The 15,621-nt window shown below is 35.8% G+C and overlaps 1 protein-coding gene across 4 annotated transcripts in view; it reads right to left on the bottom strand.

The window, feature by feature from the left end:
• Positions 1-15,621, bottom strand: part of LOC149773009 (uncharacterized) — an 87,829-nt gene that overhangs the window by 20,981 nt on the left and 51,227 nt on the right. For 2 of the 4 annotated variants that reach the window (XM_089946971.1, XM_089946968.1), the window contains exons 6-8: positions 9,466-9,533; positions 8,275-8,394; positions 6,795-6,836 (exon numbers count right to left, since the gene is read on the bottom strand). In XM_089946971.1, coding sequence (XP_089803097.1) covers positions 6,795-6,836; positions 8,275-8,394; positions 9,466-9,533 — 230 coding nt within the window. The remainder of the gene's footprint in view (positions 1-6,794; positions 6,837-8,274; positions 8,395-9,465; positions 9,534-15,621) is intronic. The other 2 variants (XM_089946969.1, XM_089946970.1) reach the window with 2 other exon arrangements.

Below are 15,621 nucleotides of genomic sequence, written 5' to 3' on the forward strand. Positions count from 1 at the left end.
CTCTCTTTCCTTCCCCGGGAGTAATTAAAAATCACGCGGTGCGTGATTAAACCAGTGATACATGCTCCATTGGAGCGAAAATCACTTTAATTCAAGTAAGCAAGCAAGCATGTTCGGGTACCGTCTCTAGCACTCTTGATGACACCAAATGTCTGGGTTATTTTCTTTCTTGCAAGCCCCTATGTTCCACTTCTGTTTGTGATAATAACTTGTGATACTTCACATTTTCTAAAGTGGAAATCTTTACAAGCCGTACAAAATACAAAACTTATATGACTTTGGCTTTTGACACTTGCACAGACTCTTCACTTTATAAGTGTCACGAGAAAATTGTATATCCAATTTTTACCATTTTCCAAAACACGCACACACTTGCAGCTTGACCAGAAATATGTACATCTTGCTTTGTGGATAAGTCACAGACAAGTCCAAGCATATATAGGTGATTATAAACGTTAGGAATATCCCCTCATTTTTTCAGAAATATCAAAGCTTTTATGTGCATTTTCCCTTTTCCATTCTATATTAGTGCTTAGATTTGTTCCAAAAAAGAAAAAAGAAACGAAACAATTTTTTTTAAAAAAAAATGAATTTTGAATTCAGATTTCTCTCTGTTTCTAATTTTTTCTAGTTGATGGTGCATGACAGATTACATTCGCCTACCTTTCCAAAGTGAGAGACATTTCTTCACATGTCATTGCCTTTGTTAAATTCGGTTTCATTGGTTAGTTATCGTTAATCTTTGATTTTTTGATGCATTTCTTTTTGATAGAAGATTTAAGGATTTCTGGTGTTGTGACGGTATTTATGTTGTTTAGTCTGTTGATGAAATTATCTATAGCAAAGTGCTTAAGATTTTTCAGTTTTTTTATTTCAAGCCCTACAAAAGGAGACCAATTTTGTCTTGAAAGAGGATTGAAACTCTAAATTACACGGGCGTGAAGGAAAACATCGTTGTGTTTATTCTAATCATGCTTGCCGTATCTCTTTGTGTTTTAGAGGTCATATTTCTTCTTAAGTAAATACACGCATCAATAGACAGACAGATTGTGTCATCATCCTTGAGTTTCACTGTACTTTAGGTTCTTTACTTCATACAAACCCCAAATTTATTAGTTTGAAGAAAAAAAAGATAACATGCCCCTCAATACTGTAACACGTCTGTTCTGACTCTACCGATATGAGTGTGAGTGTTTATGTTAAAATGTTTAAGTAAGATATAAAAAAATGGTCAGCTTGAAAACGCGAACCAATACTGTGACACTCAGTATTTTGATGTGGTAAGAAGAAATGGTACAATACACAAAGAGGGCTTGTAAGTTCACATTCCAGTCTGTCTCCACTGTAATGGTAACAACGCAAGAGCGTAGGGATTATTATGCCACACAGTCTTAGAGCAAAACAATGCATCACCCGCTGTAATCCATTTCATTGGCTATACTTATTTTCTTACCGCGTTCACTTCGAATTGACTTGAGTAGCTATTCACACAGTGACGAGAATGGCCATGCTTTACTGGGTCTATCCTATAGGCGATTTATATAAAAAAAATATTTAAAAAAGTTAAACTAATGCACGAACAATGGTACCATGGGCGATCCCATGGAAATTGTGTCCGTCTTATTGCAAAATACATCAACATTTAATTTAACCGTGCAGATCGCTAGAACAAACCTCTAATAATACACATTTTGAAAAGTGTTGTGTGACACGGATCGCCATTGTCGCTTGGTGTCTGCTTTTTTCTTCGAAAAGAGATCGTTTCGTCTTGACTATAAAAATTTAATTTGACTAAGTTTTACGCACTACTTGAACTCATACATTTCACGTTGTAGGTGTAAGCCGTCGTTCTCAGTTTTCTGGAAGTTCGTTTTTGCGTTTCTCAGATGTGATACTATTTTTTATGGACCGAACGAAATTTCTTTTGGCGTGAATCAGGACTCGTGGTTTTGTGGCACAAATGGAGAGCATTGATTAAAGCTCAGTTATGTCGTCTTCGAAATCGCTGACACGGATTTGAGCTAACACTTCAGGTCTTGTGTGAGGCGACACGGCACGTCATTGCCTTTTACTTTCTCAATGAAATCGTTTCATCTTATTGCAAAATTACATTTGACTAGGTTTCATACGCAGCAGGTCCCTGTATATAGGGAGAGTGTCTTAGCGTCAGAGTATTCATTCCACTCTCAAACGATCAAGAAGATGGAAGAGTCAGCACAGATCGACCTGCTGGTCAAATATATGCTAAAAGTCATACGAAAGCGTAATTCACAGGCGAAATTGGCAACAAAACTTACTCTTTTGGTCGTTGATTTGATTAGAGTCATACGAAAGTGTGTAAGTGCTGATGAAGTTTGCTATATCTGCAAAGGTAAATGGGTATTTGTCTCCAGAATACCTGCTTCGTCTAAGAAAGAGAGACAAAAGTCAAGATACCTAATATCGTTGTCATGAGAAAGGACACTGGGATTCAGAGTGCCCTACGAGAAAAGAGAAGAAACAGAAACAAGACGAAAAAGAGAAGAGGGATTCAGAAGAAGAAGAAATTGAAGATGAGGAAGAACTTGTGCCAGTGAAGACATGGAAATTGAAAAATTGACAATGTGAGCCGATGCGTTGGCCCTGATGTGAAATTTCATACTACCTTCTAAAAGAGAATAGACCAGAAAGAAAACGTAATTGTCTCTTGGTCTTGAAAATGTATCATAAGGAGGGCGTGTTTTGCTTTTACTCACACGTTATGAAATTGTGCTCTTTCACCTCTCTCTATCCCTCTGGATCATGTTTTAGTTAGAATTGAAATGGAAGGATGTTTTCCTTCACGCACACTCTTTAGGCATGCAAGTCGGTAAACAATAGTCAGTCTATTCATCCATCATTGTGTGTCTTGATGTTTCCTAAATCACACACTGATGCCATAAAACAACGGGTTAAATGGGTTTTGTAGTATTGGGAGTGGGGGGTGGGGTGTAGGTGTTTGGCAGAGTTGGTCATTGCAGGTGAGGGCTTAGGTGCTTTCAAAAAACTTTTTTCTTCTTCACTCTGTGTTGATGGAATATAATGGGTTATTTTCTTCACTGTCTGTTGATAGTATATATAAAGGGTTATTTCTTCACTCCGTGTGGATAGTGTATAATGGTTTTCTTCTTCCCTCTGTGGTGTGTGTGTGTTTGTGTGTGTGTGTGTGTGTATGTGTGTGTGTGTGTGCGTACGTTGTGTAGATCGTATATTTGGTTGTTTTTTTTTCTTCTTCCTCCCGAGTGTGGATAGTATATTTGGGGTTTGTATGCGTTAGCGACATTGTGTGGATGGTATATTTGGGGTTTGTATGCGTTCGTGTACGTTTGTGTGGATAGTATATTTGGGGTTTGTACGCGTTAGCGACGTTGTGTTGATATTATATTTGGGGTTTGTATGCGTTCGCGTACGTTTATGTGGATAGTATATTTTGGGTTTGTACGCGTTAACGACGTTGTGTGGATAGTATATTTGGGGTTTGTATGCGTTAGCGACGTTGTGTGGATAGTATATTTGAGGTTTGTATGCGTTAGCGTAAGTTTGTATGGATAGTATATTTGGGGTTTGTATGCGTTCGCGTACGTTTGTGTGGATAGTATATTTGGGGTTTGTATGCGTTAGCGACGTTGTGTGGATAGTGCATTTGCGGTTTGTATGCGTTCGCGTACGTTTGTATGGATAGTATATTTGGGGTTTGTACGCGTTAGCGTACGTTTGTATGGATACTATATTTTAATTTTGGTTTTATTCTTCGATCTGTTGTGTGTGTGTGTGTGTGCGTGAGTGTGTGTGTGTGTGTGTGTAAGAACGTCTGGATAGTATATTTGTTGGGTTTTTCCTCTTCCCTTTGTGAATAGTATATTTTGGGTTTGTATGCGTTCGCGTACGTTTGTGTGGATAGTATATTTGGGGTTTGTATGCGTTCGCGTAAGTTTGTATGGATAGTATATTTTAATTTTGGTTTTGTTCTTCGATCTGTTGTGTGTGTGTGTGTGTGTTAGTATAAGAACGTCTGGATAGTATATTTGTTGGGTTTTTCCTCTTCCCTATGTGAATAGTATATTTTGGGTTTGTTTTTTCTTCTTCCCTCTGTGGTGTGCGTGTGTGTGCATGTGTGTGTGTATGTGTGTGTGTGTGTATTGGTTTCTGTTTGTCCCTATAAAACTCCCTTTATGCCTATCAAATACATTCAACCTACCTACCTACAGTAGCGCGTATTCAGGTCAGCCACTTGCAACACTGTTGACATTTATCCCTTAGTGTTCAGTACAGTGACGTCACTGACGCTGGAAATTTTAAGACTATAAATATGGACTTGGGGATTTCCACAGGTTGTAGCTATACATATGTACTAGAGTTCATAAACAGGAACGTCACTCAAGCTGAGGCTATAAAAAGATACTGGGGTTTTCCAAAGGAATAACCCACAAGTTGTAGTATAAATAGATAGTGGGATTTCATAGGAATTTTAGCTGATTATAGCTATAAATAGATACATGGGTGTTTCTCCACGATCGTCACACAAGTTGATATTGTAAGTAGTTACTAATTTTATCCATTTTAGTCTAAACCATTGTAACTTAATTTTCGGGGATATGTTTATTTTTCTTTAAATTCTGGGACAATTTCGTCATTTTAGCGTTACTTTTAGTCACATCCATTTTGTCGTTGAGCATTTCCTTGATTATAGCTATCTATAGCATCATTACAATTATGCAAATTTTTGAACACCCCAGGAAGATTTCAGGTTTTGGTAATGCTTTATATATAAATCTCACGCTTGTACTAGTGTATGTATGTCTCTGTCTCTGTTATGTTTGACCCTCTACCATCATTGTCCCTAGACAATCCCACCATGTTCAATTCCCCTTGACGCTATACAGACCCACCATGTTCAATTTCCATATGTTAAATTCCTCTTGACGCTAGACAGTCCCACGATTTATTCCCATGTTAAATTTCCCTTGACGCTAGAGTGTCCCATGATTTTTCCCCATGTTAAATTTCCCTTGACTCTAGACAAGCCCACGATTTTTCCCCATGTTAAATTTCCTTGACGCTAGAGTTGCCCAGGGGTGTTTTTAATGCTAATTCCCCTTGACGCTAGGGTGCCCCACTTAACTACTATTATTCTTCCTGTTCTACGCCGGCCAGCTTTGAAACAACGTTTCTTTTTTCGCTTCTGTTTACATTTAGGTAATGATGAATGTAGTCCCAGTTCGTTTAGTCTAGAGCACAATGTAGTGTGGAGACCCAAGGAGTGATCATTTAAAGCAATTAATGATCGTCCATCATAGCATAAACGGGTTGACTGGCGAGTATCACGTGATAGCTGAATGTTCAAAAACAGTGGAGCAAGACAGCTGAGAAAAAGTCTAATTGTTCTCATTTGCAAAACAAGGAGATGAAGAAACACATACGAATTGAACAGCCAATACACAATGAACACAAAAACGTAGATGAAGACAGGCAACAAGCACAAATATCATGAAAACGGCACTAAAAAACGGAACAGCTGCTTCAAGCCGGTTAAGCGATAGCGGCCATCTTGTTTATCTATATATATAATTTGTATTGTGTGTTATCTTATCTCAATGATTATTTGTGCATCTATATTGCGCGATTGACCTAGGGCATACCTGACTACTCACATGTGTTTGTTTTCTTTCTATAAGCACCATATTACATAGCAAATATTTATATACGATCTCTGATCATATATTAAGATCTTTATTAATTGGAAGTAAACATGTGTTCAGATGTTGAGTTTAAGGTCTCGTTTTATTTAGAAATTACGAATGTTCTAGAAGCAAGCTGATTACCAATTTGTTTGGAAAATGGCTGTCATTCTGACTCTGTTATTGATTCTTTACTTTTAACATTAATATTGTTTACGTGATAATTACTCATTCCCAATTTCAGCATCATGATTTAAGTAATTACTTAAATTATTCATTGGAATTACAAAGTTATCATTTATTTAGGACTAAATCGCTCTCATGGAGTTATTGTGGATTTATTCACGGACATTTTGGACTGTATCATTGCGATAAATCAAGATTGTTTGCGCATTAGCACATTCCAGGTTATTTACATATCAGCACATTCAAAATTGGAATTCATTAGGAACACCGCTGGAAATCATGCGGAACACTCTATACTTTTGGACTTGTGATAGAAATTTTAGGACTATTTGGGATTTAACTCAAACAGTCGAACTTCTTTTTTAATTTTCACTTTTGTATTCAAAGGAAATAAATTATTTGTTACATTTTGCAAAACTTGTTGGCTTTTGCCTTTTACGTTACTTAGTTTAAGTCCAACGAGTCGTATATATATATATATATATATATATATATATATATATATATATATATATAGGAAATATTACTGGTGACCTATTCTTTATTAAAAATATTATTTTTTTAATTTCAAAAGTTTCACATGTAGTATAGATTCAACCCATAAAAATAATGTATGTTCTTGTTTGTATTTTTTCCCTCTCTTTTTTTTTGTTTAGCTCTCATAATAACACAGACAACATTGGATTGGAAATTAAATGTTGTTTCCTCTGTATCTGACACGTGTTTACTACATAAAGCAGCAGTGACCTAATTATTGTCAATATTGTACAATAACAACAAATTTAAATAAACAGAACTGTTGACAATGCATATAAGAAACGTGTATGCATATAAATATAAGTGCGCGCATGTGCACAGAGTAAATTTCAAAGCTTATTGGAGCTGCTAAAGGCATTTTAACTTAGTGTTTACCTTCTTGTTTTCTCTTCCGTCTGTATAAGAAGCACCCTAAACCTGGGGAGTAAAAATTAGGATGGAATTTTATCACAGATAATCGAAGTATTTGAAGCAAAAAATGTAAAACATTACAACGAAGCATGCTGGAACACACGAGTAAAAAGTACATTTGAAGAGTTCTCTAAATTCGTGGTGTAAAAGAGGACGTAACCAGTCAAAGAATATGTCTACAGACAACACACATTCCACTTCTTGTGTACTTAAGTTGCAAACATCGACAATTGCATTTAAAAGTTATATATATATATATATACAGGTCGGGATAAGACATGCCCACCTACATTTCAGGTGCTGCTTTAGGCATGTGTAACACAAAACAAATGATTCTAACAAGATGTTTTTTTTATATAATGAAGTAGAGGAATTTGTTCAAACCAGTTATAGTGTCATACAAACACAAGGAGAAACAATGAATTGCATCAAGCAATATAGTTGATTCTGTTCTTACTATTGGTGGTACATTTCATGACGAGGGTGTATGGCCCCGTATCATGTTTGAAACAAAGTCAAATACCAAGTAGATAATTAGGAAACTGACGATAATATTCAACTACAAAGCTTCGTGCTGGCCAGTCATAAAGGGCATATACTAATGCTTACATGATCTGATTACTGTTTTTCATTTTTAATGCAAAACACTAAAACATTATAAAATGCGACACTCTACTAATTAGAAATATCAGCTAGGAAATACACATATGTACGAATAGATATACAATTGAAAGCGATGCATATACATAGCAGCAAACCTTCAGTTCAGTATATATACCAGCATGTGTTTGCAATAGTTCGAAACAATTTGCTACAGCAACTGGTAAGATAACGATTCTTACACCATTTATGGACACTTCATCGTCCAATGGCTTTCCAGTCATGCTGTTATTGTTTAAGTTCAATCATTACAATACAGAAGTGATTTGGAGTAATTATGACAAACACATGGTAGCATATGGGTAGCAGAGAAACCCAAAACTGTTTAAACACCGAATTCATCCTCGATTTCAAACGACGTGAGAAGAGAGAAAAGATGGACTTTTCCAAAACACCAAACCGCTTAGTCAGAGAGTGCATACACCTTAAATACTCACTTATAGGTCGTGTCCAACTGCAAACTGCATAATGCGATGGCAGATGTGAGTCTATGCGGCCTTTTAGTAATAATCAGTAGAGCAAACAGCATAGTCCCTGTTCTGAGGGCACATCAGGGTCTATGCAGTTTACAATGTAATCTTACTTATAAGCAAGTAGATTAAACCCAAATACTGGTGACTTCCAAGGAAAATCTGACAGGATGCATTGGATAGGATATGCAATGTCGGGTTTTAAATCAGAATTTTCTTTTACATGCAAAAATATAAAAAGAAGAACAAACCCATTAAAACTAAATTTAATTAAACAAAAATATTAAGATCGTCCGCTTAAAATGTTACAATACCTATTAGGATGAAGAAAAGCAAAGGTACACCAACTGCTAATGGTACAACGTAGGGCTTCGAGTCGTCTCCTACATGTATTTTCAGGGTGGATGTGGTATAATCTGACGGAGAAATGGATGCTGAAATAATAATAATAATAATAATAATAATAATAATAATAATTTGTATTGTAGGAAACCGGTAGGAAACCGGCCCAAAATTACATCCAGTTTAAAATATGCGGTGCATCTTTTCATGGTAGACCTATATACATGGCACATTTTACTGTTTCGAGCGTTCTATTTTGTAATTCATTAGTATTCATGCATGTTGGTATTCCTAGATACTAGATATAGTCATGGGGTAGGTTATTATAGTTGTCTAGTTTGATACATGCCCACTTCCTTATCAAGGCAGGGAATAATAGTACTTTTTCTAATTTTCAATGCTTTACAAATAAACCTAGCTACATTTTGACATTAACAGATTATTTTTACTCATATGCGAAGAATTTTCGGATCTTTTCATTTCTGTCAGAATATAAATGTAAATATTTTCACCTTAGTCCAACATAAATAAGACATATCACAATAAAGTGATACCCGTTCTTTGCTACATATCAGACATATTCTATCTTCAAAGCCAATATATTCATATCTTCCTGTATTTGCTCTAATTGGTAAATGTCCTGCTCTTAACCAACCAGAAACGTTAACTAAGTAAGTCTCACCCAGATCATCTAAATATTTTGCCGTAAAAATTACATTTAATACACGTATAAAAACTTAATCTGTCCATTCCATTAATCTCATCAATCAGTTCTAGCATGAAATTATCTTTTCATCGCTGGCTAAATATTTTACTACTACTACTACTACCAAAAACAATAATAATATTTACAACAAGAAGCAGAATAAATAAATAAATAAATAAATAAATAAAATAGTCACAAAATGATGCCAAATATTGTCGTAGGCATACAAATGCTATTAAGCAACGTGACTCTGACAACAACCAATATCTGTTCAATTATTTTCATCTATGTTGTTTTAAGGTACTTTTCAAATCACATGTTATCATATTTTTTAATCAAGACAGAGAGATCAAGAGAGAGATCAAGAGTGAGATATCAATCAATCAATCAATCAGTCAATCAATCAATAAATCAATAGAGAGAGAGAGAGAGAGAGAGAAATGTGTGTGTGTGTTACCATTATTACTTGACACTGATACAGTAGCCGAATTCACATTGCTCCCTTGCCCTGGGTTTGTCTTTATTCTGTAAATATAGAGTAGAAGAAAATGCAATTCTTTGGAAGTCATATTCCGCCCCTACCCCTATCCCCCAATCAAACAAACTCTCTGATTTAATTTTGTACTTTTATTCATCCTTTGACATATCTCAGTACATTTGCTTTTTAGTTATAACAGATTCCATTTAATCGGAAATAAGTGTAAACTGTGATTTTGTGTTGTTGTAAGGAGGGAGAGACCTAGGACTGAATTTTTAAAATCATTTTACTTCTACAATGTTGTTGCCACAAACAGTGTTATTCAAGAAATTATTTTAGAATGTAAAACAACTGAAATAATAATGTGATATACACAAATACAGACACAATACTCTCCCTTATTTAACACAATGTTTGTGAGATGGTTGAGTCTCATATATAACACATTCGTATGCATTTAATGTCTTTTAGTCAAACTTTTCGGCACTGAAAACCCATTTTTCATTTGCAATAGGTCACACAAAAATGTAACTATTATTAAAACAGAGGCTGTGACCTAAGTACTCATTTCTGATAAAAATTTATGTAACCTGTCGAATAATGTTTGCAAAGAAGGAATCTATTCCATGAGTTAGGTAAATTTAGGTGATATTCGTGTAAGATCGTGTTTATTACTTAACAAACATTAGTCTTAAAGAGACACAAACTGATGAAATGATTTTAAAGTATATTTAGATGCATCACATATTACGCCTTTTCAGTCTCAATCAGAACGTTCTCGACCTTTTCGTCACCTTCCAGAAAAAGATTCAGAACGTAAATAGTGACCGGTGATTGTTTTACAGCCTTTTTGATTGCCTGTCATCAATAATAAGAACATAAGCTTAAGGCCTAAGAATCAATGACCTCTTCAATTTTTTCTTCATTCAAAAGTTATAAGAATAAAATTTAAAAAAATAAAATGCAGATAACTTATTGATTATTGAAAGGTTGCCGGCGTTATTTTCAATGCCTGTCTCCCATTTGGGGCATCTATTTTCACATATCTAAGCAGACGCATATTAATTTGGGAACTATTACTAATATTACATTGGAGATTCTTCCAGAGAGTCAGAGTTCAGCTCTCTTCGGAGAGAGAAGAGTGTTCCAATTGTTTGCAGTTTCAAAACTGCTTTGCAAATGACGTTATACGCAAAGCTACTGCATGCACAAAGCTTTTGACCAGGGCTCAGCCTTCTTTTTAAAAAGTCACTCATGTTATTTTAACTATGAACTTCTGATGTAAATATCGGTTTTACTATGACAGCGCTAATACTGATTACACATTTCATTTCGTACTTCAGCCGTTTCTTTTGGCAATTTCTTTTCCTCCAAAACAACTGTAAACCGATAAAATGCCTTTCTGCATATTTCTTGTACATTTCAAGACGTGGCGTTATCCAAGCTGTACTGATGGTGGTGGTGGTGGTGGTGGGGGGTGTAACCCATTGTAAGGAGTTTGAATGCAGAGTTTGAAACAGTCAGCAAATATAATAGACCGGTAAAAATCTCTGTCTTGGGATTGGTTAGTCAGTGATGTCATTTCCACAATGACTAGTTTGGTGGATTCACATCAGCTCTGTTCATACTTAGATAAAAACGCACGGAGATGCCATACTTTCACTAAGATAGTGGATTCTTGTACCTGTGGTCCCAGGAACACCGAAAGTGTGACGCAATTGTTGTCGAATATCAGAGGTCGGGAAACAGAAAAATCTCTACTTTTGATTGGGTTATAGTGTATGTCGACGTGATCATGCAGGTGAATTTACTCATCTTCAATTAAATATTAATTGTTGTTCTAAAATAAAAAATAATATAGTTTAAACAAAGTCTATTCATTCCTGGTTATTGAATGCTTTTTACCGTAACTGTCATCAAGAAATTTCCAGATGAAAGGTTTTGATCGCTATGGACTTTTACAGTGGTGGCCAGGTACTAAACTGGGTGAAGAAAAGAGCACGTCAGGTCTTATCGTCACAATGTAGAGTAGTACGAATTTTATTTTCAACATCCGTATCTTTCATTATGACATTACAGTGCCCGACATTCAATCCAGTTTTTCTGGATCACACCTTGGTGTAAAAGGACCACGTATTTTAACATTGGCTTGTGCCTTTTGCATATGTGTTTATTGGGGCGTGTAAATAATACCTTCCAAAGGAACATGAATTTAGGAGGATCCAAATAAAGTGAATAATCACCATCTAAAGGCACGTATAAGCAAATTCTAAACAATGAAACCCGTTACTGAAATAGTCGGTCCAGAACGTATATCTGATATGTATGAATTTTGCTACAGTCAGTGACGTCAATCACACAGATATGATACAATGCCCGGTAAGTTTAGAAACTACAATTACTGGTTGACAGCTTGACATCTACAGGTACGATATTTTTGTACTTTGTTTAAAGAGAGTGCCTGGTGTTCATCTGCAGTCTCATGAGTGCTGAAAATGTGATGTGGTTGTCCGCAAATGTGCAGTCTCATTCTGACCGTCGCCTCTTTCCGATGCGAGTTCAATTGCTGACAGTCTTAGTCATCGACTTTCAAATGTATCCAAACAACTTGTTGACCCAGTTTCTCCCTTATGTAACATTTAGGCTGATAGGATACATCCAAATACGTTTTTAATTTTGACTTTAAAAAATGTTTACCCATACAGCAGACACGGGGCTATACTTAGGGAAACGCCAAGTCAAAGACAACAACATAGCAAAGGAAGAAATGAAACACTGTATTCACCTGAGAAAAACGATCCTTTCGAAACAATTTCTTTTAAAAGAAAAAACAGAGCAATTAGTTTGTTAATAAGAAAATTATTCCTTCATTTATAAGAAGAGTACTTAATGAGATTAAATCTTATTGGATTACATTTGTAAGAGTTGTGTATAATCTAAGATGACTTGGAAGTTACTTTAGTGATACTTGCCGAATTGATAAGATTTTTGAGGACGAATATCCATTTATATACAACTGACATAGATCGTCATGATGGAAGACTGACGTTGCAAATAATTTTCAGCACGTTTGAAGTATAGGATACTTGCACGCATTGAATATTTAATGTAATTCCAACAAACATTGAAGAAAAATAAATGTAGAAATCTTTTTTGTATAACTTAAAAACTACTGCAGCTAGGATAAGAACAGCTAAAAATGGCCGCTGTTAAACGCACACCCCACACAGTGCGTCCCCTTCCTTACGAAGGAACCGCTCCGGTGGCCTATTGGTTAGAGCGTCCGCCTCGGATGCGGGAGGTCGTGGGTTCGATCCCCGGCCGAGTCATACCAAAGACTTACAAAAATGGTACTAACAGCTGCCTCGCTTGGCGCTCAGCATTAGGAGGTTAGTGTTAGGACTGGTCGGCCCGGTGTCAGGATAATGCGACTGGGTGGGACATCATGCTACATGTCTACGGCATGATGCCCCAGTGCTAGACATCACTATAAACTGCCACATTGCAGACATCGTAGCGATATGACTGAAAAATTGTTAAAGGTACGTTAAAAATCAAAATCACATCACATCACATACTTAGGAAGGCTAGCACTTTTGCCGTAACGACAATTCCATAAATTCCTTGCGAAAATGCCACCTGAAGAAAGATACTTGCCTTGATAACTGCGTCACACTGAGATAAGATTGTAATTGCTGCTAGTTTTCTCTGCAAAAGCTTTAGCGAAGAATAGGAAGATTTTGCCAAAATGTATTACAGTGTAGTAATGAAGCACAGGGCTTATGATGTTACAAAATATGAGGTGGCAGACGTTGCAGTATATGGATGACATCGCAGTGAAGTGCATATTCGTATTAAGCTTATGGATATGCCATTAAAGTTCGTTGCAAACATTGATTTTACAACTGAATAGCTGGCATTTAACATCAGTGTCTGTATGTATAAGGTTTAACATATCACATTTCTGGATATATAGTCACGATAAAAAAAATTCTAAAAATGTGAACATAAAAATTTAAAAAAGTAAATAAATTAAGGAGCACGAAAGCCATGGTGTGGTATAAATGTTTATAGCATTTTCTGTCTATATTATATGGTTTTATTAAGGAGAATTAAAGGTCCCTCTAAAGACATTGATCGACAAAGACTATACACGAGATATTTTGATTGTCATTATCATACTCTTACTGGAATAAAAATAAATAGTTCCAAACACTTCTTTTCAGGCTGTTCATATGAAACTAATTAGTATACCCTCTGTATAATTATTGAGTGATCTACTTTAAAAACGTTATTCCTGACCGTGAGAGGAGGTTTTGATATGAATCACTGTTTCTCGAGAAGATCTCAGAGTAAGGATATCTGTTCTTAACCAGTGGGGTATTGCTTAGGAAGTAAAACCAGTCGCTAATTTTTGTATGAAATATACTCCCATTATATTAATATTTTAAACAAATAGTTCTACAAAAGTGAATAAATAAATAAATAAATAAATAAACAAATAAACAAATACATGTTAGAAAGGAGCTTGCAATAACCAAAGCACTGAACACCGATATAAACTAGCTGGCCAAAGCAGGAATGAAAATATACTTTCGCTGTATTGGTAAAAACAAAGTAGTGACAAGTCGGAGGAAGACACAGAACTCATCATCATCATCATCATCATTGGCGACTCGGTCTCGAAAGACCATGCGAATAGCGCCCTTGGGGTGTTGTCTGTCTCTGTTGGCATCGTCTGCTGTGGCTGTGCAGGCCTATACGGGGTATTGCTTAGGAAGACACAGAACTACAAATAATTTAGCTGTTAACAAAAGCAACAGCTTACACCAGTACACCACCACACTTGATATCTGCAGAATAGCACCATTTTACTAAACAACAGGCGATATCAAAACTATTTTACCTTTAGCAGCACTGTTGCACTATGTTTACCTGTGGTACAACGGTTACACATACAAGTTAATATATAATTTATTATTAGCAAAATTTGTATACAATGATTGATGTATATTGATCAACACATTAAAAAGTGCTGACAAACTATACAAAATCAGGTATCTTACCCATAGTAGAATTGTCAATGAATAATGTGAGATTCAGTACCCCGGTTATCAGACTTGCCCGTTGTTCGATCAATGACCAATACAATTTACGTCTGAACTTTATTGAAGAATATTTTTAAAAAAATCCTCCACAATGTCAAGTTCATAAAAGAACGGATGGCCCAGAATAAGGAAGATTTGCAGTGTTAGGGATGCTTATCTAGGAGAACGTGAAATCAGTAGCTTTAGTTACAAGTATGACTGCAACTTGCATTTTATTTTATAACAATGTACAGTTATGATGAAGCACTTAAACAATAATTTGATGATCGATCTGTTTAATTACGTACTGAAAATGAAACAAAAAGATTATTGAAAGAAACGTATCAACATTTTGTTGACTCAAAAATGAGTCATAACGTAGCACTGAATTACTTTCCAGCAATTTTGTATTTTTTCAGGATCTTATTAAACACACACAAGTAGTGAATGGGGATACCCTAGGGACAATGGGAATTACCATTAAAAACACCCTTGGGTCAATCTGGGGACTATGTAAATTTAACATTAACCACACTGGGTCACTCTAGGGACAATGGAAATTTAACATGGGCAAAAACCCTGGGTCACTCTGGGGACAAGGGAATTTAACATTGGAGAAAGGAAATATTCATGCTAGGGACATTCTAGGGACAAAGGCATTCGAACAATGGAAATTTAACATGGGAGATATTGCTGGGTCACTCTAGGGACAATGGGAATTGAACATGGGGAATAGAGTTTGGGCCTGTATAGGGACAAGGGGAATTGAACATGGGATTTTTTTTTTAAAAGAAAAAATAAAAACATTTTTTAAAAAAGGGGTAGGCAATGGAAAGTCAATCTCTTTTCGAGAAATGTGGGTGGCCCTGAAAACGGCCTTTGGTTTTATGTTAATATTAACATAGACGGCATCTGTCACTTCTTCTTCTTCTTAAACTCCTTCTAACTGCAGGTCCATACACAAGTATCCTCTTGAGGCATCCTTGTCTTTCAATGTAAACTCTTCTCATCCATAGAATAGTATCTGTCCTATCGACAACTTGGACCG

Source organism: Sinohyriopsis cumingii, unplaced genomic scaffold (assembly GCF_028554795.1).
Source record: "Sinohyriopsis cumingii isolate HCF-2022 unplaced genomic scaffold, ASM2855479v2 utg000938l, whole genome shotgun sequence".
NCBI lineage: Eukaryota > Metazoa > Mollusca > Bivalvia > Unionida > Unionidae > Sinohyriopsis > Sinohyriopsis cumingii.